The 27,052-nt window shown below is 39.5% G+C and overlaps 3 protein-coding genes across 5 annotated transcripts; 1 reads left to right on the top strand and 2 right to left on the bottom strand.

Moving 5' to 3' along the window:
- Positions 1–625: 625 nt before the first annotated feature.
- On the bottom strand, positions 626–19,507 carry cdh16 (cadherin 16, KSP-cadherin). Its single transcript, XM_028402326.1, has 18 exons — positions 19,477–19,507; positions 19,045–19,095; positions 18,858–18,956; positions 17,284–17,418; positions 16,970–17,099; positions 16,584–16,742; positions 15,179–15,375; positions 11,797–11,922; positions 10,781–10,931; positions 9,803–10,015; positions 9,395–9,471; positions 6,751–6,942; positions 3,879–4,120; positions 3,670–3,800; positions 3,313–3,552; positions 1,486–1,602; positions 927–1,043; positions 626–781 (listed from the first exon to the last, which is right to left on the bottom strand). Exons 2-18 carry the CDS (start codon positions 19,087–19,089, stop codon positions 681–683), a joined length of 2,472 nt encoding a protein of 823 aa, XP_028258127.1. The 5' UTR covers positions 19,090–19,095; positions 19,477–19,507; the 3' UTR covers positions 626–680.
- A 264-nt stretch (positions 19,508–19,771) lies between these two features.
- rrad (Ras-related associated with diabetes) lies at positions 19,772–22,660 on the bottom strand. The gene is made up of 5 exons (XM_028402354.1): positions 22,503–22,660; positions 21,850–22,240; positions 21,236–21,309; positions 20,918–21,122; positions 19,772–20,728 (listed from the first exon to the last, which is right to left on the bottom strand). Exons 2-5 carry the CDS (start codon positions 22,220–22,222, stop codon positions 20,451–20,453), a joined length of 930 nt encoding a protein of 309 aa, XP_028258155.1. The 5' UTR covers positions 22,223–22,240; positions 22,503–22,660; the 3' UTR covers positions 19,772–20,450.
- Positions 22,661–24,591: 1,931 nt separating this feature from the next.
- Positions 24,592–26,988, top strand: LOC114433704 (ATP synthase F(0) complex subunit C3, mitochondrial-like). 3 transcript variants are annotated; one of them, XM_028402356.1, is made up of 5 exons: positions 24,592–24,664; positions 24,950–25,042; positions 25,538–25,609; positions 26,147–26,346; positions 26,604–26,988. In XM_028402356.1, exons 2-5 carry the CDS (start codon positions 25,004–25,006, stop codon positions 26,716–26,718), a joined length of 426 nt encoding a protein of 141 aa, XP_028258157.1. In that variant the 5' UTR covers positions 24,592–24,664; positions 24,950–25,003; the 3' UTR covers positions 26,719–26,988. The 3 variants fall into 3 exon arrangements, with proteins under 3 accessions (XP_028258157.1, XP_028258159.1, XP_028258158.1); XM_028402358.1 differs by having other exon boundaries at positions 24,626–24,671; XM_028402357.1 differs by having other exon boundaries at positions 24,634–24,739.
- Positions 26,989–27,052: the final 64 nt, after the last annotated feature.

The following is a 27,052-nucleotide window of genomic DNA, read 5'->3' as shown; positions in this document are numbered from 1 at the left end:
CCTTTGCTTGCCTGTTAGGTTGTCTGGGTCAGCATTTGTGAAGCCTTAATCACAGAGACTGGCGCATGCTGCAGATGCAATTACAAACACAGGATAATTTAAGGCTGTCTCAGATTAAAAGTGTTTGGGTTCTGCACAGAATGAATAATAAGCTGTTTCCCTATAGGAGGCTCAGACTTTGGATGGAACAGAATTACAAGTTAAATAGAATTAACCAGGTATATGGTGCTTGGAACATGTTTTAATTCTACTGATGTGTTACATCAAATCATACCTCAGCATTCACAGGCTTGTCGGATAAAGGTAATCATACTTAAACATAAAGGAAACAATATCATCATTCTATGACTGGATGTGTTTAACATAAATAAGCCAACGGTGCATGCAGTGTAAACTACAATAGCACAAGGTAAAGATCTAAAGAAATATACATAAAAAAGAAGTTAAATATTAAAGAGCTCAAGCCAACATCCAGGCCCAGGCGCAGGCCTGAGCGCTCGTTATACATCAGACATCTACACTAAAAGAGAACACGTGTTTGTACATTTACTTTAATAACTGAAACAAATACGATGTAAATATCTTTAGACATTTAAAGCCACTTAATGCATTTTGCGTCCTGAAAGCAACATTGTTATAATGGTCCAGTGAGCAAGGCAGATAGTACATAATTAACCTGCTTAGATGGATATCTTCAGGGGAACTCTCTCCTGGTTGGTTTTGCTCGGCTCTTTGGGGTTCTGGTAGGAAAGTCTCACAAATATAACAATGAGGATTATTCCTAGAATTAAAACAAAATACATGACATTTTACAATATTTAAATACTTATTTCTCAGTGAGAAATCTGCAAATAAGTGAGACTGCTTCCTGAAATGCACAGGTTATAATGACATGTTATCATGTATTCAAATCTCCGTCTGCTTACCTATGACTGCAAATGTACCAAGCAGAATGCCCACTGCAGACTGAATAGTTGGCATGCCCTGCAGCTGCTTAGCAGCAATCTTGCAGTTCCCTCTGATGTTGCATGTACACACTGTCACTAACAGAAGAGAAGGATATGAAAACAAAAACAGATCAGAAATCTTTGACATCACACACCAGAGTAGTTCTGACTCACAAATAAAACTCATTAGAAGTTGGAATATAACAAATTTACAAGTTTATTATGTGTTGATGAAAAAAGGACAACACAAGATTCTACAGTAACAAGCAGCGACAACCCTGTGTATAAGCAGTGATCTGTTCTGTATATAAGGTGTCAGTGTTATTGTATTGGCCAGAGCACAGTCTTAAGAGAGATGTGTAATCACAAGCCTGGAAAAATCATTTGTAAAGCTCCATCACACCATTAATAAACAAGAGCTGTGCAGCAGCAGGACAGGCTGGCACACAAGGGTTGATCTCTATTGATTGTTCCGATGCTCTTGTGCCGTAACCTCTCTGTACACACTTTAGCCCATCAGCAGAGGTGTCAGCATTACCTGGCAAGTTTATGAAGGTGCTCCTGGGAGGAGAGCTGCTGTCAGAGATGGTGAAGGGCACAGTGTAGACTTCAGGGGCCAGGTATGGGATGTTCAGAGACAAATTGGTGTGAGTGTCTAAAAGATAAATAAAAATGATTACATTTTTCCAGTGTATGTTTTTCAGTGTTTTTGATTACCTTTACTTGCTGCCTTGTATTTGTTTTTGGTGGCTTAATAAATAGATAGTAGCATTGTAATCTATGATTTTGCACCTCTTCATTTCATGTTTCTTTCTGTTCTCGCTTTGTTGTAGTGGCAGTAATGCATTTCAATCTACACTAGATGATATGATGTATCCTGTAGACACATAAAAATAGAGACTAAAGAAAGACTTTCTACTTTCTAAAGAAACATAAATTAAGCTTCATTAAGCTAGAAAACACACAGAGGCTGACAGAGTTGTGTATGGAGAAGTCTGGAGCCTGTGACTCTTTATCTTATCTCTGTGCATCAGTCTAAAACACAAGCCTGGCAGCATGACGTAAAATCCCAGTCCTGTAAAGAGGAGTTGTTTGAACCCTTATCTGAGGGTCTTAAACTCTACACTTGCACCTTACCATCACTCCCCTTCATGTTCCATTTGTCAGTAATGGAAACACAAGCTGTGCTGCTCTTCTACAGGGGCTATTTATCCTCTGTCTGCACTGCTTCATCTCATCTCTGATGTGACATTCAGCAGGTTGGATGTGTAGCTACCTTCCTACTCAGATTCCAAAAAAATATTATTTCATAACAGAATTAATAAATATGCTGCAGGCAGACTGAATGTACATTTTTTTTCTTGGTTTTCTGAACAGTCAGTGAGAGCAGACATAATTGTATGTGCATGTGGCCTCATTAACTGAGATTCTGCAGTGAAAAGACCTGTCAGCAAAGCCCCTGAAAGGCTTGAATGAGCAGTGATACATATATATCACATGTGTATCACATCTTCTTTTCACAAGAGGTTGTTGCTGGTTGACACAAACTGTGCCACTCTAAAGATAAATTATACTGTCACAGGCACACATTTATTGGTACAACCATTACTTGCTGTGACCAGGTGCAAAGCATTCTGGGAGATGCCTCTTTTAGCTTCCATTAGCTGGCAGGAAACCAGCTATGACGCCAAAGAAATTACACAGAAGATATAATTACAGCTGGGCTCAATCAATACCAACAGGAACAGGGGAGTGAAAGAGCAAGATTAAAAAAACTGAGAGGGAAGCGGCTGAACTGTTTGAATGACTTAATGACAGACGTCATAAGTCCCACTCTAGCAGTGCATAACTGCAAAAAATAAACATAAAAAAAATAAAAAAAATACATTATATCATATTTCCTATTCCAGATAGGACTGAAGACATTATGCAGAATAAAACAATTTGCACATCTTCAGGACCAGATCACTCTTTCACTTTGTGTACCCATGAATGGCTGCGTGCTTATGTAATGACTAGAGGGCAAAAGTAACTGAAAACAATTAGCACGCTGCGGTAAACTAGATGTCCACTGGCTGTATGTGAAAATCAATTATCACCCCATCCTCTTCAATAAATTAATTTTGACTACATTGATCACAGCAGATTACCAGATTACTTTGACTGAACAATAAGACAAAGGATTTAATTTAAACCTTTTCAAATAATAAGAACAAACAAAACATTTCTACATTAGGTATCATCTGGTTAAACATGCTTCTCCTAACCTTGTTTGCCTCTCCTCTCTTTCTCTCCCCTGTGAATCATGAGGCTTACGCAGTATGCTGGGAGTTGAATGGGTTCACCTAGTCTGCATTCTGCTCACCGTTAATAGGCGTCAGTTTCCAGTTACGTCGAACTGTGGCATCACTGCGGAGGGAGAAATTGAGTCGACCTCCGTGCTGCGGTCCATCGCTGTCCCGTGAAGCCAGCACCAGAGCTTGGTCCTCCCAGCGAGGCGTACACAGGTACTTCCAGGAATAGTCTCCGACCAGCACTGGACTGTTGTCATTCACATCCAGGATGTGGACAGTCACCAGGGTTGATGCAGATAATGAAAAGTTTCCTAAGATGAACACATGAGATGTGACAGTTGTTTGGATTAACAAATATTCCCTCTTAACTGCAAAATGCTCAGAAGTCATAGACATTGTGTGCTTTATATGGATGTGAATCATCTTACGTCCATCCACTGCAATGACCTCCATGGTGTATGTGCTGTTCTCCTCTCTGTCCAAGGCCTGCACAGTCTTTAGTTCACCAGAATATTTTCCTATTGAAAAGTATTTCTTGGTGTCCCCTTGAAGAGAATATCTGCACAAAAAACATGTGCAACCCTGTAAAATTACAAACACAATACCTCATGCTTCTGCCTGTGTGAACCTGGCTCACCTTATTGGGTGAGAATCAGGGTCGTAACCTCGGATGGTGGCAATAACCCGTCCCGGTTCCTCCCCCTCTCTGACGGTCACTTCGTAATGGCTTTGAGACAGGATCGGACCCTCGTTCACATCGTCAATGTAAATAGAGACTGTCGCTGTGGATGCTGGCCCATACCGACCGCGGACCAGAGCCACCGGATTCTGTGCACTGAGCACCAGGATGTACTCACTCTCACGCTCAAAGTCCAACACCTGTGAAAGTGTGAATTATGAAATATAAAATGAATATATTGTGAATAAGATGTAGACACACTGGGTGTAGAATCACAATCAACAATTCGAAGAAATCGCAAGAAATCACAAAAACTTTAGAAATCCTTATAAACAGAGCATCCTCTGCAGATCTCATACTAAGCACAGTGAGAGACAAAACAGCATGTTGTCTTTACCAAGAGGAGGGGGGACATGATACAGTCCCGTGTGACCAGTTGCCTCATCTTCCAAGAAAGTCACTGAAAGTATATTTTTGCATTATGAACCAGACAGTGAAAACAAGCAGCTGATTATCAGTGATAAAATATTTTCCATGATGCCGTATGTGTGCCTGCTACTGAGTAGTAAGTAAAAGAATATCCCCAAGTAAACTGAATCCATTGTTATATAATAATGAAATGATCGCAGTATATTTAATTCTTTCGGGCAAAATATTGCATAAGCATTTACACCTTCACTGAGGTGTACAGTGTGTGCTATCTTTAGGTACAAATGTTTGCAGTAAAATTAGGAGCAGCACATTTCAAGTGACAGGATTACCATAATCTGGACACTAAATATAGCAACAGTGACCTGATGAATTTGTTTAAGGGATTAAAGGCATAGTTTCATAGTGGAGGACTATGGAAAGATTAACTGTGGAGGAATACTAGTCACACATTTAAATATTTTTCATTTTAGATGCAGGAACAGCAGGAGGAAAATGAATTTGATTATTTAAATGCCAACCTGCCCTGTTGCTTGTATTTGCTGCCACATTTTACTGTAAACTGTGTTCGGTCTTCTCGTAAACATTATAAAGACAGCACTACCTGACATCATGCTGCAAAGGCTGTTGCCAAGGAGAAGAAACGCAAACCTTGGAGGGTAGATGAGTAGTGCTGTTGACTGGAAGTGACGCATCAAACTACTTGGTGTGTAATAGTGCATCAGAACATGTGCATGAACTATCTGGAGGTTACTGTCAGTCACTAAATTACCCAAAGACATCATGATGATAACACCTTTGTTATATTCTGATGTTCTTTGCGTCTAAATCTTCCTTCTTACAGTGATGCCTGCCAGCACATTCAATTTGTGTATTCAAACTTTGGGCTTTTTCATTTAGGAGATCGGACATGATGTCAATATTACTGTGGTATTAAAAGATTTTACTAGACATGTATACAGGATATGTGTCTCCTTTAAGTGGTGCATACCAAAAATAATACCATTTTTTTCCTTGATAAACACACCTTTTTTATAATAATGGAATAAAAATTCCACTATTCTATTTTATCCATGTAAACATATGGTAAAAAAAATGGTAACAGCTTCAAGATACTAAAACTCTTTAAAGGTCTGTGGGAAGCGGAGCCCTTTATAAAGCTTAAAGATACTAATTCACACAATTTGACTTTTACAGACCCAGTTTAACAGGTTAAACAGAATTTCATTTAATTTTTCTACATGTAATGTCTAATGTTAGTTCTACTACCCTAATTAGATTGCCCTCACTTCCCCTAGTTCATTATACATTTACCTTAATCACCAGTGTGTAGCCTGTGTGGTAAACAGCCATTAGTGCCTGCTCACACAATCGAATTATTCACTCTGGCTGTGAGCAGTGTGTAATTTTTAATAATGGGATGTGTCTGCCTTCTGTTGCTGACCTCACACTGTAACTACATGAATTAAAGGATTTGCTGAAGTGCATTTTAATTTACTGGACTTTACGTTTGTAAGATTTAAGGTTTAATTTTGACTCAAATAAGCCAAATAGACAACAATACTTCTTCAGCTCATACAAAAATAGCTACAGTGAGGTCAGTACAAGAGCTTTTAACATGGCTACACAAAAAGAATTAAATCTGAATTACACTGCTTGAGTCCTCGAGGGTTCATCTGCAACAATACATCAAGATCCATTTTTAGCTTTTGGAGATCTCCTGCTTTATCTCAGAGGAGCATGTGCAACTCACAGTTCAATCACATTCATCCACTCCCACAGAGAGCTTGGAAATAATAGACTAGAATGTCTCCTGCCTGGCCCACTTACAGAGAGCAGACCATTACAGTACAGTACACAGCCACACACTCGTGCATCCCCTAAAACGCCCCGCTGGATTATAGGACGCAGGCGAAGGGTGATGTGCCCTGGGGAGAGATTATTGGGCTAAAACATTCCATTGTATCAGGACTCTTTTTATTTGAGGCATGCAGGGCTAAAGTATTGACGTATTGGAATATTCCTTTTCCAACCTTTCTTTTGGTGCATCACATGCACACACTGTGACACTAAAACTCTGCCCTCATAAAAGGGCTTTAGTTTTATGTGACTGCAATTTTGACATGGTTGGTTACTGAATGCTCTCTTTGGACTGCACATGCACACACACACACACACACATCAAGGACACACATACTGTAAAAACCCTCATGCCAAAAATTGTCCTTGACATCAATATTAGTGCCCCGGAGAGGATAAACCTCTTTGTACTCTCTCATACCCCAAACAAGATAGGAAAATAATTAACTCATCAGTTTGATTTGGACCTGTCTGAGCTGATCTTGGTGTGTGTGTGAGTAATCAATAAGGTGGTAAAACGTGTGAAGGATGCTTTGTTCACCTTTGAAAGCACAAGTGAGACCTCATTGGTCTGCTTATCTGTCACCAATGTAAAGACCTCTTCCTCATTTCCAGACTCAAAACGGTAATCCACCTGCCAGCTGTCTCCACCTCGAACATCTGCATCCCCCGCCAGCACAGCTGTTACTGTGGTGCCCACTGGAGCATCCTCTGGGATGTGAAAGGGTCCATACTGATAGAGAGAAGACAGAAAAAGAATAATCACTAAGCAGAAACCTCTTAGTGACTGAGAAGACTCCACTATGTGAAGAAGCAATTTGCATTTTTTAACAGAAGTGTTTTACAAAAGGTCAACTCACATCCCACTGACCAGCCTTATTTTAAGTAACACATCTTTTTTTTTCTTTCAAAAATAGAAAACATTAACAAGGAAACCAGTAAAATGGAGTATTTCATGATGAATTTTAGCGGTTGAAGAAATATTAAGGTCACAAATACTAAAACGAATCCAATAAAAAAATGAAAATCGTTCATGAAAAATCTAGCAGAAGTACAAGTGGATTAATAGTAAAGTATAGTATTGACAATAGCTGTACAATTGTATTCAAGTAGATTCAATTGTCACTCCTATTGAAATACAGTATATATACTGAATAAAGTAGGTTTGAATTATTTGATATTTAGTTTTATAGACATGGACAGCAGATAAATCTGAGGGGTAGAAAAGTTGTGATATACATTTAAAAACAACTTTTTCTCATTTTGTTTTGCAAAAACATTCCATTATTAAAAAATGTGTTGAATTAAACTGACCCATGTTAAAGGTTTAGAGAAAAAACTAACCATTCTGTTAACAACTTTTGGTTAGTTGGTTTGGAACAGGTAGTTCAATCTTTAGCAATATGTTCCAGCGGATAAGACAGTAAAATGTTTCCCGTCGATACAGTCAATACTAATAATATTGCTTTCCCCAAAAAGTTGACAATAAGCATATTTTTCTCTGTTGACTCCATCAACACTCAACACTCATCAACACTCTTATTTCAGTATCAGACCATTTTCCTCTGACAGCCATTGATGTTCCACTACTGCGTCTCTGCAAATAAAAGTCACAGATGACTGACTGTCCAATTTTCTGTTGAGACGATATGTGACTACACAAGAGTATATGTTTGCCCCCTCTTGCCCTCCTGGTGTTAGCTGACCTTTATTCACAAACCCCTATGGGTGTTTAGACAGCCGTTTAATCTGCCACTCACAGATGTCCTCTAGTGAAGCAGCCATGCCTGTGATCTGGCTGCCCCATCCACAGGGTCGCTGAACCCAGACCTGTCACCACTCACATCCCACATCACCCCCTATAGCGCTGCCTTCACATTGCCATGGAAAAAGCTGCACTGCTCAGGCGTGACCTGCTCAAGAGCATTTTCCACCTCCGTGTTTGTGTGCGCGCAGGTGTGTGTGTGTGTGTGTTAGCATTCAGCAGTGATGTAGCAGAGTTTTGTAAGACATGGTGAAGGACAAGGACATAAAAATCTAACTATTTAGCACTATTTGATTAGTACAATTCTCTCTCCTTAAAATCTGTGGTACCAAAACTGATAGGAGAAATAAACAAATGTACATCCTGGTACAAATGGTGCTGTGTCAGACACCGCCAGATAACAAAGGGTAGAGCCCCCACTCCACAAGTTTCTTCAAGAAAACCTGTAGCTAACCGATTGTGTTTCAATTTTTCTATACAGTCTGGGCACTAATGTGTCTATATTAGTTTTCACTGTTAACTTCAAAACAGTACCTTTTCGTTTTTCAAAATAAAACGCTTTACAGCTCAAAATGTCACGCTCGGTGTCACCATGGTCTGACAGACAGAACAGCAAGAGACTGGTTCCTATTATCACAGCAGATGGCTCTCCCACATAACTCCCAACCCTCATGGCTTTTATTTCTTCTCTTCCATTATACTGCAGAACATGTGGGTGGAAGTGAGGGGATTTTCTGTTTCCTTTCACACTAGTAGCAACACCAAACTGAGGGAAACCACTGCCCACTTCTCACTGTGTCTGTGGCTGCAATGCTAATGATGCTCTGAATCACCAAAAGACGGAAGACAGATATTGTAGCCATGTATTGCAAAGAGAATGTAAATGACAATGCAAAAGAAAAATGAAAGTGAATAATTATTTCTAGAAAATACAAATCTGTCAGAAAACGTGGAGAATTACTTCAGTAATTAATCAGCTGATGCATCAGTTTTTTGAGTACAGTGATTCTTATGTAATTTCTAATGTTAACAGCACTGGATGTCATTCTGAAGTCATAACGCAGATTTATCTATAAATAAATGACTGGAAACCAGTCTCCAAATAAAACTTTATAAGATTAAACTCTAAAAACACTGTCCACTTAGAGTACAAAGAACTGAATAAAACTCCTCCAATGACATGGTGCCGTCACTATAAGCCTGAGATTAGAGAGCATATCTAGTTCCCCGCCAGGAAAATTAGATCAGTGACCTGCAGAGCGCTTTCACAGTCTGCAGTCCAGTAGCTACTTATTATGGCCTGTGATGTTTGGCCTGTCTTCTTTTCTAAATATATTGTTTATCGTACCCGGGGCAGATCAATGCATCTGTGTCTAAATCTCTGCATGGCTGTGTGTTTTTTGAACATGTGATCTCATACCTCATGTTGGGAGAAGACTGGTGGGTTGTTGTTCTCATCCTGCACCGTCACAACCACCGTGCAGGAACTGTTTAGACCTGCCAGGGACATCATCACAGCTTCTGTTAGTGACTCAGGGTCAGTACCTCATCTTGACTCCATCACACCCTGAGTCCATGAGTCATGCAGAGCACATCATCTGTCACCCCGGAGGCTAGTACTAAACACATCCCTACGGACTCTAGCATATCAATGGACCCAAATGACGCAAGCACTATGCTCAAAAAGCTAATAAACCTGTTTGTATGGAAGTCATTATAAAAGCTGCAATCATTTACATATGCATTTAACATCTTAAAATATAATATCCTCACACAACATATGCAGCTGGGCACACTATGAACATGCCTGATTTTTGGATGAACACACCTTTAGCATCCTCAGCAGTGATGGTCAGGGTGTACTGTGGTGCTGTTCCCTCCATACTGTCTGCCTGCACCGAGATGACCCCCGAGTCACGGTCCACCCTGAAAAGGGCACGAGGACTCTCCGGAATTTGTCCAATTAAACGGTAGAAGATCCGCACATTGTCCGTCTTTGGATCGTCATTATCTGCCGCCTGCACTGTCAAGATTTCTGTCCCTAGGTAAGAAACATTCACTCAACATTCATTATAAAACAGGAAAGCAAAACCATCCACAATTTACACTGAGGTTTTACGTTTTTGTTATTTTTGCTTGTTGAAGAATTCTACATTTTCTCATTGTATAATTCTGTTATACTGTACAGCCAAACAACCTAAAATAATAGTTGCATAGCATCTTGAATGAGAACGGAGGTGGAAGGATATAACAATAGCTTTCTCTTTTAATCCTCACTCAGTGATTCCATTTAGATTAACAGATTGTTCTGTCTAATTCATTTCCCAGAATCAAGCCGTTTTAAAGCATCAACAAAAAAGCTTTTATGCTGGGACCTGATATGTCACAACACACCGTGTGCTTTGTATGAGCACAGGCAGGAGCGAGGGTGCTTTCCCTGTATCCTGGCAAAAATCCCACACTGCTTTCACAAAAGGTATCTGGCACTGTCAACCCTTTCATCCCTGCAACATTACTTTCAGACAGTCCTTCCTCTGCATTGTTTTGAAACAATGATGAAAAATGTGATTATTCAGATTCATTTTGTGTATTATGATAATTCTAAACTTCATAAGAAATTAGAGTTCTGCCATTGTTTTCAGTTTAAAACTGTAACTGTGTGATGTAATACATTTCTTCCTGTACACTGATTAGTTAGGGCAGCTCTGAACACATGTTAGAGTTGGAAAAGTGAGACATTAACATGAACATATTTAAAATATATATATATATTCTATGCTAAGTTATGTAAAAAGCTGTCTGCTACCTCGAGCAGCCAGCTCCTTGACCACAGTATGGTACTGTGCTTGTGGAAAAGTGGGTCTGTTATCATTGGCATCGCCCACCATCACCCTCAACTCCACAGGCTTGGCAATCTCTCTGCCATCTGGACGCTCAACCACAATGCTGATTTGGAACTGACAAGGAAAAAAGAAAGACATAATATCTGCCTGTCAGCTAGTTAGGCAAGAGTCATTATTATAGCAGTAAAACAGCAATTAATGCGTATTTATTACCTCTTTTGAACAGACTTTATTTTGTGTAAAAACAAGTCATACATTTGATTAATTTAAACTGTAAAATCGTTAAGCGTACTTAATCCCATTATTGTATTCCAGTAAACCACATAAAACAAAACAAACCCCATAAGGCATCAGGCCACTAAAACATTTGCAAGTTTCCATTAAATGGTCACCACAACAGAAAAAACAAATGCAACATGCCAGAAGCTGTGTTCTGACACTAATCAGTGATGTAGCTCAGTCTATCTGTGTTGTTCTTTGGCCACTTGAGCATTAGTGCCAGAATGTACTGTTCAGTGAGCCATTCTAAGCTCTCTAGGGCTTTAAGGTCTTTGCAAGAGTAAAATACAGACAAATGGACTAATTTGTAATCCTACCACAACTACAAATATTCCTTTTGAGAGACACTTTTTTGCCTTACAATCACTTGGGATAGGACAGCAATCCTTTTGCCACAGGCAGGATGTGTTTAAATAGCAGAGCTCTCAGATTTTGGGTTGTTTTGCCTTAATTATCTCTGTGTGGTTTAAAAATAGACTGCTCACCCCTGTCGTAGTGTCCGAGTCATTTCTTGGTAATTTTAGGTATGTTAATTAAAACAGAGGTTTCTTTTAATCTGCTTAGTACCTTTAAATGTTGCTTCATATTAATCTTGTACTTACTTTCGATTCACACTCTCACCTACGCCCCTGTAATCGTACACAGACGTTTATCATAAGGGGGCTGCTGGAGATATTTAGCCAGCAGTTACAATACAGACCTGGTCTTGTGTCTCTCTGTCCAGTGGAGCGTTAAGATAAATGACTCCTTCTCTGCTGATGGTGAACAGCATCTCTGGAAACTCCCCCTCCAGACTGTACACTGCCTGACTTCCACTCCATTTGACCTAGATTGAAAGAGGCAACATTTTTATGGACACAAAATTCGTTGTGAAATATAAAAAAGTGTTTTTTATTGGCTTGCAGCAAAACACAAAACTCAGTGTACTATAGAATTAGACCGCAACACATTTGCAACACATTTAAAGCGAAGCTACCATTTGTTTACATGATGGGGAGCCAACCAAATGCGCTGACAATGATGGGGAACAGAGAGCACAGCCAAAACTAACTATGCAGGCTGAAGGGGATTTTCCACTCTGCTTTACAACTCCTGACAGAGGGATGTGCAGAGGAACGGAAAGCGCCCTAGAATAGCCATCAAACAGCACCCAACAAGGACAGGAGCACAGTTGTAACACAGCTGATACACACCCAGAGCATGTGTATATCCTCAGCTCACTGTCACACACTCCACCCTTGTTTTGGATATAACCGCCCCAGTGCAAAGCTTTTGTATACACAAAACCACTTCACACAGCTGGCAGCTTCTCAGTGTTTCTAGATCTTTAAAGAAACATGATTAACGATCACAGACTGTTCTATATAAAGATGTACAAAACATCTATGAAATCATCTGTTTTGCCTTTGTGTTTGAGTGTGCAGAGCACGTTCTGAGTCTGCTCATAGCTTGTGAGTGCAAAAGAGGAGTGGCAGGGTTATACAAAGTATAAGAGAAACAGAAAAACATAATAATTGTCTTATTTGAGTTTTAAAACATTAAACTTGTAATAATTGTTTTTTGTAATCCAACTGTCATCACAACACTATCACCTTACAAAACTGACATGATCCCCCAGGCTCATTGCCCTTTAGCAAAGCTAAAGCTTTTTAAATTTGTATGTCTTACAGTACAATTGGACAGGTCCCACAAAATGGTGTCCAAAAGATCACAATCTGAAAGGTTTATTGGTCAATTGTCAACATAAAAATATTGGAGTTGTAATGCTGCTTCTACTCACAGCATGAGATCACCTTGATGACTAATACTAACAGAAGCACCACACTCACAAAAGTATCATCTGCAATATTGAACACTGATTATGAGGCTGTGACGGAGGTCTAGTGGGGCTGAAACTAATTCCAGAACAAATAATCAGATTTCATTCGACTGTGAAAACTCACAATTCAATGCAGTCAACAGCTTTGACTCATCCATTCACAGGCACTAGGTCCTGTCTCCCACTCCAAAGTCTGAACAGATTGCATTACTGAGTTCAAGTAGTTTTACTGATTGCATTGCATAATCAAAGTTTTAGACAATCAGAGACATGCAATACGTAGCAGACTGAAATTAACCTACATGACCTCAATGACGCACACATGCTGATAACAATGCCTGGATTTCATGTTTAAACCAGAGCCAGATCTTGTGTTTTAATCTGATTGTCGAAAAATTAAAATTGTTCACAATAATAATGTTGACATATTTTCATCACCATCTCTTACACAGAGAAGGATTATGGCAGAAATGCAGACGGTATGCTAAGCAGCAGATTGATTTCGGCACACCATGGACGATTCCAGCAGGGCAGAGGACAACGTGTCACAGCTAAGTGGATGTGGACATGACTGCTCCATTTATCTAAGGCAGTAGGAGAGGTGGGATCCATAGAGTGGGTCCTTGAACATGACTATCTCTGTATGTGTCATAACAGCGGTTAGTCCCACCACCTACGGTGCACAGCACTATGCTTACCCAGCGTGGGTGAAATGAGGCTTCCCCGAAGTAAAACCATGTTGATCTAATCCAGTTTTGAGTGATTTAAATTCAGCATGGGGAAAATTGGGACACTGTAACTAAACTGATTCAGTAATGGGACAACAGATGCTTTATTTCTCACCCTGTTAACACATTTTTCATTAGGAATTAAAACGAGTAACAGATGCAATCTGCTCAGTGAATAATTTCCAAACAGTCTCATAACATATAGAGATACACAACCTATTAGTTAGTATTAAATAACACTAAAAAAATATAAGTATTTTTTTAAATATAGACTTTATGTAGAATTGAACTGGCTTTTGAAAATATAACCAACAAAAAAAGAAAGAAAGAAAGAAAGAAATCAAAAACGCCTACACTTGTGAATCCACGGGTTTTCAGTGGGTGGAAGGGGATGTTTGAACAGTCGAGATGAGAGGCTGAGGGTGAGTGTGGGGGAGGTGGACGAAAACAAGAGGAGAGGGAAGTTATTGTGATGTACCTTAGTGGTCACTGCGACTCTCGGTACAAAGCTTTTAATTTAAAATCACCTCTTCAGTCCTCTATGTTTCCACAGTTTTCAGGAATGAATGAAAACGTTTTTCTCTTTTTTTTTTTTACAATGGGGATGCACATCTGAAAGAAATCTTCTCACAAAAGATAACAGCCACTAGACAGACATTTCTCTCTATGTGTTACAGAGTGTCCTGAGGGCTTTTGAGTTATTAATAGACCTGTAGCTGATATGGCTAATATTATAACAACCAAAAGGTTAAACAAGACCAGGGACAGACACAAACAATGGGATGTTAAGGGAACCTGAAAACATTACACAAAACTAGAACTAGCCAGAGCTTTGACTGACACAATATTTGCTCACATTTTTTAGAGTTAGTCAAAATAAAATATGGACAACATCTTTAAATTTCCAGTGCAATGTATCAACAGTATCTGTGTAAGGTGAGTCAGAGTTATTAGTGCAGCTTATAAAACTGCTTTTTTGATGACCATCTCTAATTGCTTCCAGCAATTGTCGCAGTTGGAACATTGTTATAGTTAATCAAGGGAGTTTAAAATTTGCAGTGGACATATACAACTTATTTCCTGCCAAGCGAATAAATCAGTTTATGGTAAAATATATTTTTTCCTCTGTGTCTACTAATATGAAAAAAAACAGTCAATGTGTTTGGCTTTAAGCTGTAGGCTTTGTGTAAAATTCTCAGAGTGGTGGTTGGTTGGAGGGTGGGTGGGAGGGAGGGAGGGATGGAGGGAGAGGGAGTGATTATGGGAGTTACAGTGACTCAGTCAGAAGGTAACCTGAAAGAGTCCATGGCATTTGAACAGCATCAATAATTTATTGTTTGGTCACTTAGGAGGTCCCAAGAGGCACTAAAAAAGCAACTAGCAATCCAATGCCACTGATTCACACTATTGACCATTTTGTTTGTATATTTGTAACAAGATATCACAGATTCTTTAAATATATACACACACACAGTTTTCCTGTGATGTATGTTAAGCAGAGTAAGTGCGTGCTGCTCAGGGTTTTACTGCCTTACCTGTGAGATGGGTATGGGGTAAGGGCCTGGCAGGTTCTCCTGAAGTCGTACAGGGTCAGGTGATGCCCAGGTGTTTCCGGTCACCTCAACTGTAACAATGCCAGAAGTGAAGAAAGCATTCACCTTCCCAGCCATGTCCTTCACCATCACTAACAGCTTATAACGGCCGCACATCTCTGGGTCCAGTGTAGAGGCACCTGGTGATCACAGTAGAAATGTTGACATTCAATTAGAAACACAGTATACAGTATGCACCATGTTTGATAAATGAGGAAAAGCTTGATTTAACAATTTATATGTTTCTGTCTTCCAGATGTCAGTACGTTTCTCATCCATCCATGTGCTGGTTTCATAACTTAATCTGAAATGTCTTGCTCACGTGAAACAGAAATAATATGGATGGGCCAACTTTAAATTTGATTATAATCATCAGTTCCAGCTAGCAGGATGGTAAAGCAGGAAATCAAGGAGGCAATTTTGCTGGCATGTGGAAATCAGCAGCAGTGTGGGCTGGAAGAGAGCAGCAAGTGTGAAAGTCATCCAGCCCCTGCTGCCAAACCGTAACAAAGGGCAATACTGGAGATACAGAAATAGCTGCAGCACACAAGAATTTACTGCATGTGCGTAAACTGTGTGTGACTGTCTGCTGACCTAAAAAATGTGTACCTAGTCAAATGAAGTCATTTTGTATCACATCTTGACCTACATTACCACATATTTTGCAGTTAGTCATATTGACATATTGAGAGATTTGTTTCATAAAATTTGAATCACAGAAATAATGGTTATTAAAAGTATACATTTTTAAAAGTGGATTTAGTTGTTTCTTGATGAACATGTTTTCTTGTTAAAAAGGACTTCATGCTTGCATAAAAAAGAGCAGTGAAATAAAGTTCTATGCTCTAGTGAAACAAAAATCAACTTCTATCAAATCGATGAATAAGTGTGAAAACAAAGGGAACAGCTCATGCTGCAGAGCATACCACGTTCATTTGTCAAACATGGTGGTGCTTCTGTTATGTCTTGGTCATGTGGCTGCCAGTGGGGCTGACTGACTGCCTATTCATCGCTCTATGGAGGAAGCAACATGATGACTGCAGGGGTATATAGTTGCATTCTGTGTGTCCAGATTTATCTAGAAGTGTCAATGCTCACTGGAAGACACTTTGCATAAGACCAAAGCAGGAGAGATTTTGAGAGTGAACTGGTGGGATATCTGCACTGATTCAGTCCATTTCATTTTCTGAAACACTGACTTCACATTTAGTTGACCCACTGCAAACAAGAGATAAAGAGGGGCGAACACCACCAGGGAAGATACAACATAAGGTCTATAGTTATCAATGACTTCCTTCTTTTTAGGGATGTAGCCAGGTAGAGCCTTTAGCCACTGTTTGGAACTGACCTTCATCGGTGAGGGAAACTTCTCCTGTGATGGAGTCGATAAAAAACATTTGGCTGGAGGGAATTCTGGGTGTCTGTTCCATCAGGCTGAACCGCAGCTCGGCGTGGGCGGTGTCACGGTCATCGCGATCAAGTGCCTCCACCTGCATGAATGGGATCCCTAAGAAGACAATGGAATTAGAGCTATAATAGAAATCTGTGTCTTCCTACTGTCACCACAACATAGGATTCATATAATAAACTCAAAACTCTGAAAGTTACAGTATTGACAGCCCACGTCATTATTTCTATAGACACTGAGTTTCCAGCAATATTTATAGTAATTCATATAGTACACAGTATAGACTGATGATGCGTGACCTAACCTGAATTACTGTGTTCTCATACCTTTGAGAAGCCCGAGCTGAACGCTGCCTCGCATGCTTTCTTCTATGAAAACAGGCACGTTGTCATTCTTGTCGATGACAAACACTTCAACAGTGAAGCTCTGACGATGCACTGACGTTTTGAAGGACACCTGCAGTACACAGACAAACATTTCTGTGAATAACACACTGCAGTATAAATAGAATAAAGGTCTTTAAAGGGATCCTTTCTTGATATATATTGATTTTTGTTTTGTTCTACATCTTTAAGCTAAGGCATGCTAAGGCAACATTGCTAAATTACCACTAAATAATAAGAAAGAATATGATCTGTACCTGCAGAGAGTAAGATGGCTGTTTCTCTCTGTCCAGTGGTTTTATAGCATACAGAAACTGAGCATCAACTCCAAATATCCCTTCATCATCTCCTGTTACAACCAGGTCACTGTAATTAGCTGGCAAGCTATGGAGCTGTAAAGAAAGAAGCAAATAAAATCATGTTTGTATCACACTTCAGGTCATATAAATAACTAATTCAGTAGTAGGATGGTGAGACAGGCGTGGCAGCAGAAGGGATTTTCCTTAACTGTCAGTGATCTTAACAAGAAGTCAAATAATGGCACTTAAATAATGACTCAAATAAAAGTTACTTCTTCCTATTTTAAATGTTCATGTTCAGTTAAAACCTAAGTGCAGTGACACTGTGACACAGCACTCATGCTGTTCTTATCTCCTCCTCTCACACTTATAGAGCATAACCGACCTGCAGTCACGTGTGTCTAACAGCAGAAACCAAGATTTCACTTTGTCTTAATCCTCTGCTAAAAATAGTCCCCAACTCTTAACTGCTGTTTCCAGCTTTTTAAGGAAATTAGTTAGCTATTTATAAATTAAACTGTATTTGAAACCAAGTTTTAAGGGTTTATGCTTTAATGGTATCGGTTTGAAGCTAGAGGTAAGAGGCCAGTTGATATTACTATAGTGTGGGTTTGAGTCTTTTTAAGACGTTTATTGAGATAAAAAAAAATGCCATTTATTCTGTAAATGTTCTTTTGGTCCTAACAATCCTTTAAGCAGTAATATTTGGCTAAATCTGTATTATAGACTCAAGGTTTAGATATTTCAAACCTCCAAAATGGAGATCCACTTGAACTCTCTACATTTAGAGCCAGTGGTGTGTTGAGGCTGCTCACTCACAGCAGGCTAAAAAATAGTTAAAAGTGCTTTTGTACTTCACTTGCTAAATTACTCATTCGAGAAATTAGAACAGGGGAGCTGACAAGTGTAGCCCACTTTGACGAGCATGCTCTCATAAAGAGGTTTTTACCTTGAACAAATCTAAGCCAATTATTATGTCCATTTCTTTTGTAACACAAAGTGGGGTTATTATCCTCTATTTTGTCCATTAATATGCTATTTATGAATGAGTCAAGTGTTAATGAGTCCTAGTTTGACACAGCACACTGGATACAGGACCGTGTTTCATACAAAAAGAGATGACATCACAATACAGCCAATTAAAGTGCCAGATATACGTGCTGTTGCACAATCCAGAGGATGTCTGAGTGACATGTATGAACAAAATAGCCCCGCCTGCCACCGAGCTGGACTAAATGCAGAGGCTGGGTCTGACGCCTGAAAAGCATCACGAACATGCCAATTATAGAGTAGTGATGACGGCAGCATGTTCATCTCCAACCTTGAGTGCGAAATAAAGAGGAAAAAAGAAACAGATGCAATTTCTGCCAATAAGATATGATGATGGGAGATGTTTTATATTTAATCTTAAATGGTGTGTGTTAATATGAATGTTGTCCAAGAATGGTTTTAGACATTTCCACTGATTAGAATTTGCCATCTAGACTAAACTCAGAATTGTACATCTTTAATGATTTTGCACACTGTCTTACCTTGGCTAGATACCATGGGAAAATGCCATCATAGTTTTCAGGAACACCAATTTTAACATTTGTCCCAGAGCATTGTGCAAATGTGTGAAATATCAGCAACTGCAAAAAAAGATTGAAATAAGTCTTAGTGGCGTGTCTTTAAATGTGAAAGTATGAAAAGTTTAAAAATGAATAAAAAGCTTCTTACTATGAGAGCTCCGACGAGCATTGGCGTAGCTCCTCTGTGAGCCATGTGTCCCTGTAAATGTGGTATATTCATAGAATTTCAAACCACCTGCCAACAATCGACACAATTCTGATCATCGAGGGATTCCTCCATACACTGAGATTTCAGTTTTTACTGTTTAGACTGCTTAGAGCTGTTTTTTCAAAAAACATTCAAGCATTAAGACTAATAAAGATAGCTGTGAAATAACTATGCAGCAAATCACAGGATTTGGTAGTCACAGTAATGCCCGATAAAACTCCACCAACTCCAATTTAAGCCTAAAATATAACAACGCTTCAGATATACTGAAGCTTAACACAAACAGATGGTGACAACTGACAAAAACGTGCCATTAGTTAAGTAGAAAAACATATTCTACATTAATTTAAGACAAAAAGAGCTTAATCTTACCTTCACCAAACAATATGTGTGCTCCCTCCAAGAGGTGTGAGAGGAGTTTAAATTGGGTGGAAAAATTGCGTTCTTGTACTCTTTCTGTGGATTAATGGTTAACACCTTCAGACAAACATGCTTAACTACCTTGTTTCCTTCCTGCAAAACCAATGGCCAGTGAGGTTCCATTCCACTGATACCATCAAATTAATATTCATGAAGATTGAACACTGACACCATGTCCATTTCTTTTTTTGTTGTTGTTGTTGTTGCATTAAGTTGAAAACAAGTAATGACAGAAGAGATTTAAAGATTTGATTTTGTATTTTATTGAAAAAAGAAGTCAACGTAAACAAAGAATTTTGAAATCATGTCAAGATTCACAAGACAAACTTAACTTATTGCTTTACGTATACATTCACAACCTGAATCCAATGTTATGGAACATCATACAAAGTTTCCCCTAAGCTTTGACTAAACCTCTGTAACATGGGTGAGGCACGAACCTGCGTACCACATTTCAAGTAATTATGACTCCAGATAACCTAGTGTTGTGATCCTTGTCCTATAGAACACTGAGATGTATGTTGCATTCAGCATCACTCATGTTGCAGTATATACATCAACACCCCCCCCCAATAAAGGAGCACAGCAATAACCCAACAGCAAGGCAAATTTTTCAACTCTTCAGAAACAGCAAGCCTTTGTGGATTTTCATACATACTGATCATATAATGATGGCAATATGTTTAAGGCAGACAATAAAATAAATGTTTGCAAAGCCACATGCAGGTTATCACCATACTCATGATATGACTTCAACAATGTCATTTTTTAATAATTACATCCTCTCTTTGCTTTTGGAGTCTAAAAAAACAAAAATATATTTCTGTACAGCTCTATTAGTCCTTTAGGGTTAGTGTTAAAACACACACAGCATCTGGTCTTCAGAGGCCAAAGAAAAGCAATTGTCCTTCTGTCCCATCTGTTCCTCAGAGAACAGTTAGGTCGTGGCAGGACTTTGACTTCTGCCTAAAAGCCATTTTCTTGTTCTTGCGTGCGACCATGCGGCCAAGAAACCGTTTGGCCTTCTTGCTGATGCTCTCTCTGCGCCTGCAGTTGGCCATGCGTCGTGCGTTCTCCTCTTTGCTGTCTTTCCTCAAGCGGATCTGCCTGACGATGCCCTCAAACAGGTCCTGCACATTGTGGTGAAGTGATGCAGACGTCTCGATGAATTTGCAGTCGAATACCACTGCACAAGCGCTTCCCTCTGCAATACAACATATAGGAAGAAAGTCCAGTTAGAACTCTGAGAATGTGTAAGAAAACACATAGACAAGTAGCTTTAGGCTGAAAATGCTAAACCTAGAGAGTAATCTTTAGCCTTTTTTTTAGAAATTTTGTCATGAAAGCATTTTCTTGACTGTTGCTCAATGCAAAATTAATTATGCTGACTTACCATCCACTGACACTTCTCTTGACCGCACCAGGTCACTCTTATTCCCCACAAGGATTATGGGAATGTTCTCTGACTGTCTGGCCCGGCGCAGCTGAATACGAAGCTCTGACGCCTTCTCGAAGCTCGATTTGTCTGTCACTGAATACACAATGATGTAGGCGTCTCCCATCCGCATGCACTGTTCCTTCAGCCACTGGCTGTTATCCTTCAGGAAGGAAACAGATATAGAGTTGAGCATGGAGTCCATATTTTATGAATGTATCATCCATGAATCAATAAAAATGGATAAACACTGCATAAACAATATATAACCCTCACCTGTTCCCAGATGTCGTACAGTACAATAGATGCCTCCTCTTCATCCACCACGATAGATCTGTCGTAAGTATTTCCTGAGAGGAAAAGAAAAAAAATTGTGTTATACATTCAGAGGGGAGTGAAGCATCTCTTATCTGAACACTTTGCAGTGTGTGTTGCTGCTATTTTCACTCAGATTTTGTCACATTTTTTTCTTTTGAAGTTTACACATTAAAGCAGAAAGCAGTCAGTGATCCCTTGCTTTTTTCCTTTCACATTATGCTACTGGATGTCATTCTGATGGCTGTGCTACTGATGGGGAAGGCTGGTGCCTCACTGAATTTGGAAATAGCAATAATCAATGCATGTGCATAAAAAATAAAAAACGTTTCTTTTCCTACCCATTACAAACTTAAAATACATCATAATATGTCTTTTCCTAGATTTTTTAATATGAAGGATTGGAGCTTAGTCTCCAGGCACACTGATTTTAGTGTTCAGTAATATGTAGATTAAATTATGCCTTGACAGGCCAAATTACCACATGTGTCTTCACAGACAATGAACATCTTCAATGTGTGTCTGTGAGTGTGGGTTGCTATGGTTGGTGACTCATCTTCAGCATCACCATTTACCTGCTTCATCGCAGTCGTGACCAGCATCCTCAACTCCTCCAAAGACGCGCGCCAGGCTGGTCTTGCCGACTCCGTGCTCCCCAAGGAGGACCACCTTGTAGACCTGGGAGTCTGTTTCACTGCCGGTGGAGATCACAGAGTCGGAGGAGTCCGAGGCGCAGCTGCCCCGGTGCTGTTCGTTCGGAGAGTAGGACGTGCAGCGCAGCAGGTTGGACAGCTCGTCGGTTTGACCCGTCTGTGGCATCGTGGCGCGCAGATCCCGGTCATCTACGGGCATGCTTCTCCTGTGTAGGTTTGGTAGATTCATAGGGAAGGGCATGCTTCCTCTCCTTTTGTCCATGTTCCGCAGTTTGTCACCCTTGTTCAAAGTCATCGTGTTTATACCGAGTATCTGTGGATAGATGTGCCATGCGTAAATATACGATCTTTGAGAAAGGCTTCAAGTTTTTGTTTTGCGGGTGGCAATGTTTAACTTAATCTTATGACTTCTAGTGATACATGACATTACACTAAGAAGTCCATCTTAAAAAGAAATATTAAATCATCGCCCCCTTGATGTTGACCTGACCTAACCTCATGTTTATTTAACTCGACATCAAAACCCCAAATCAAGTAAAAGCTTGAAATCTCTAATCAGCATAAAAGACACTTACTCGGCTCTGGCACTTAAATCCCACGAAGGCAACCCAGTAATCCTTGATTTGTAAAGCTGTTGTAGTCGAAAAGTCGCTTTTGCTTGAGTCTGATCTGAGTCGCTGCTCAGCCTATTTATATAGGACTGAGTGACGTCGGCAGGGATTCGCCCCGGAGAATCACGTCTCCATTTATTATAGTGGTGCGTAACGGTAACATCATGCAGAGGAGGAGGAAGGGGGGGTGTATGACTGAAAGAGCAGAGGAATCTCCCTTCCGCATCGCCAAATAGAGCTTCCATTTGAGGGGGCGACCAAGAGATGAATCTTTGAAGAGGGAAAGCCCACTTAAAGCTAGAACATAAATATTTAATACGAATCTAAGAGATATATTTGGAGTTGACACTATGTCCACATATCCTCTTCCTCACAGTGCAAGATGTTCAGGTGTATTATGGAGAAACGCCAAATGAAAGCTTTTAGTGAAATATGATAGCTGCTGTTCCTTAAATTGATGATCATGCTTGAGCTTCGTAGTCACTGGAAGGTCAGTGTTACATTTGCACATTATGAATCCACGTTGCTCCATCTATAAATAGGCTACATGAAGATCCGGGTAAATGCAATAGGCTGTAAAATTATATAATGTAATATAAATGTTAAATCTATGGCAGCTTTGTATGCATACAGTCAAATCAATAAATACATAGACTATTTTTTTTGCTGTGCTAGTTCATAAAGGCACGCCAACGTCAGTTGATTCAGTTCGTTCAAAATAAAACAGATGCGTAAATCAAATTTCATGTGCTGTGAAATCAGCTGACATGCCAGACCTGCATTTTTTTATCCACATCTTATTAAATATAAAAAGAAAAAACTGTTTCTAGGCTTCTTAGCGTAACTCTGCATTATGCTAAATTTAGAACCATAATATTTCACATATAACTGCAAATGGTGGTCTTCTATACAACGTGCTCTGCCAGCATAATGAGGTTTTGCAGTTTACTGTATATCAGTGTAGCTTTGTGTGTTGCTGCCCTCTTGTGGCTTGAAATCTTGCATTACTATGATAACGTCATAGGTACAATGCAGGAATTAGTGCTTAACACATCAACAATAACAATATTTATCATAAAAAGAATGCATATTTTACCTTTTTCTTGAACTTGAATAAAATATCTTAATTCACATTTATCATTATTTTGCTTGTTGTATTTCATATTTGTAAAGCATGGTAACCCACATCTCCACAATCTGAACAGCAAACTTTAGGGTTTGTATAGGCATGCTCTCTCTATGAACAGTTCATTCAAATATTCAAGGTAACTATGGTTGAGGAAAAATCATGTGGGAAATAAATGGGAAATAAGAAATTATGTTACATTTAATGGCCGGGATACAAATGGTAAATGTGGGGGTGGAGCTGGATTCCCTGACAGCCTGTGAGACAGAAGGATGCTGTCTAAGCTGCAGGGGATCCTGGAGAACAGCTTCCATCCTCTTCACCAAGTGCTATTGAGATGCAGGAGTACTTTCAGTGCTAGACTGATCCCTCCTAAAAGCACCACTGAGCGCCACAGGAGGTCATTCCTTCCTGTGGCCATCAAACTGTACAACTCCTCCCTCTGAGATCAGACAGTCTGATCTAACACACTGTCTTGTTAATTATATCCATATTGGATTTATTTTAGACACTGTAAGATTTCACTGCACACGGTATAAGTTGTATTATATATGACTATCAGTTTTCACTTGCCTGGATTTAACTTGAATGTTTATTAATGTTTAGAATTTTATTAGGTTTTATTTTTATTCTACTCTTACTATTTTACCTTATTTTATATTTCTAACCGTTTTTTAGTATACATGGAGCACCTGGAATGCAAGCAAATTCCCCCTAGGATCAATAAAGTGTTTCTGATTCTGATAAAGTGAATATAAATAACATATATGTAATAATTTCCCTTGTGTGATCAATAATGTCTATCTATGTATCTATCCATTTGGGAATATACAGTGCATTACCTGGATATAATATATGAAACACCATATGCATTTATTCTATTGGCCTATAGGGGGTAGTAAATGCGTTGGGCTTTTTGCAGGAAACCGGAAATCACCCCCTTAAGAGTAACATTGCGCATGCGCATGTCTCTCGTGCTTTCGACCTCTACTACAAACCGGTAAGAGGTAACCTCCTCTGTCACTAACTCGAGTTTAATATAAGATCGTGTCGCCGCCGTGTTGCTCGGTATCTTGTAAGTTTTATTCAGCGCAGCACCGCTCAGCTATCCTGATTTATGTCTACCTTTGTTTTAACGACATTTTGGCGTATCGCAGCAGATCTTGACCTTTTTAGTGTGTCCACCTAACTTTGTACAATTTGTACTTTTTATTATAGCGAAACTGATATACAATCAACTAACTGAAGCTGTGCGTTGTTGTGTTTGGTGTTTTGCTTCCTGCAGATATCACGTAAAGAGCAGCTGCTTTGGTTGACCTGACCAGGACGTCCAATCGTAATGTATGCCTGTGCTAAGTTCGTCTCCACGCCCTCTCTGGTGAGTGTGCCTGGATGAATGATAGCTGTTACCTGTTGACATTGTGATAAACCGCGCCTGTCAAAGGACAGTGTGCAGAAAGCCGTTTGCTGCCAGTCTGTGTTCAGGACAAACAGTTGCTAACACTGCGACTAAGCTAAGTTTGACCCTGTGCTAAAGTCAGCTCTCACCTGCAAGGGCGTCCCAGCGTGTATCAAGGCAAAACTCAACCTGCCCTATGTAACTGAATGTTTAAAACTGGATAATCTACATGTAGATTATCCCAAGAGTCAAATTGGAAGAAGAAATATTTGAGGTGGAAAATGAGGTGTTCAAGAAAGGAACAGTGTAAAATGCCGGCTATAGTTTTACTACAAGCTGGATGCTACTGATGAAGACAATCATCTTGTCTTTTGCAAAACGGTTATTAAAGTAATTAAAACAACTATGTCAGCATTGAATGTGTTGTAAATCAAGTGCCTTAACTAAATGTCTTTTTGTTGTTTCTTATTCCAGGTCCGTGCTGGATCCCGGGCATTATACAGACCACTGTCAGCGGCTGTAGTGTCTGATGGCAGGAAAGCAGAGGTGAGCAGCTGACAATGGATATAATAATGTAGTATTCACAGCAGCTGGCAACCTAAAGATATTGCAGCTTCATTATTCTCCTTTGCTGCTTCTAATTTGAATGATATAGTAACTAAACATCTGCTGTACATATTATTTGAGGTAAAAGTTAGATTGTTATGCAACAAAGGGACATAGGTGTCTCACAGGTTTGCAGGCCTGTGAAGTTGCAGAATCAGTAGCTAAGTTATCAAATTTACAAAAGACTTTCTGATTGAAGTATCACTGAATTTGCAACCTTTACAATTTTATTACCAGTAAAGTACCAGTCAGTGAAAGGAAAACGGCAGTTGCATATATAATATCAGTGTTTATAGACTGTAAATGTAAGTGTTATTGCAGTGAAAGGTTATGTGGCAAATATTAGAAAATATTCCCAGTCAACTATCAATTGTAGGATCATATCTAAACTAATTCTCTTTTTCTGTAGGCATTCATATTTTGCAATAACTGCTAGCAATTATCTTCTACTAACCTCACTTTATTTTGATATTCCAGACTGCTTCACTCCTGGCACCACAGAGTATCATAGCCTCCCAGCAGCAGGTGGCAGTGAGGGGATTCCAAACCAGCGCTGTGAGCCGCGACATCGACACCGCTGCAAAGTTCATTGGCGCAGGAGCTGCTACTGTTGGAGTGGCTGGCTCTGGAGCTGGAATTGGAACAGTGTTCGGTAGCCTTATTATTGGCTATGCTAGGTAAGTTTGCAGTCTGCCAAAATCTTATTAAAAAGATATTAGTTGTGGCACAAACATGATTAGAGGCTATTTGATGGCCGTTATTCCAGTGACAATTACACAAGGGGAGACATACTTGATCCCCATGTTGTGTTTTTACATGGTCAAAAAATTGATTGTAACCCAGTCATACACTTTCTACAACCAAACAAGATTATTTATTCACCCCTATGAAGTGCTTCATCTCATCTTATCCACCTATGTTTCTGTCTCAACAGGAATCCCTCTCTGAAGCAGCAGCTGTTCTCTTATGCCATCTTGGGCTTTGCTCTGTCTGAAGCTATGGGTCTCTTCTGTCTGATGGTTGCATTTCTTATCCTGTTTGCCATGTAAAACAATGAGGCATTTACTGTTAGAAGGGTACATCACAATGTTGACAAGAATTAGCAGTTTGAGGGATGTCCTTAACAGTAGGATGACTTCACTTCATTGTATTGCTTATTCTTGTGCATTAGTGTTCTTGAGAGATTGTGAAACTGTTGATGTGTGAAAGTCTGGCAAATCATTTGTAATGGCAGTTTTGTCATTATATTGTATATGTAATCAAAGGTTTTTTGTTAACAAACATGCAACCAGTATCAGAAGTAAACATTTTAAAGTCTTGTTTCTTGTACATTTGTTGTAGAGTGTCTCGCAACATTTAGAAGATGACGAGATGTATATCGTA

This window comes from Parambassis ranga, chromosome 3 (genome assembly GCF_900634625.1).
Source record: "Parambassis ranga chromosome 3, fParRan2.1, whole genome shotgun sequence".
NCBI classification, from domain to species: Eukaryota; Metazoa; Chordata; class Actinopteri; family Ambassidae; genus Parambassis; species Parambassis ranga.
Note: the sequence above shows the minus strand (reverse complement) of the source record. Positions and strands in the feature narration are given on the sequence as shown.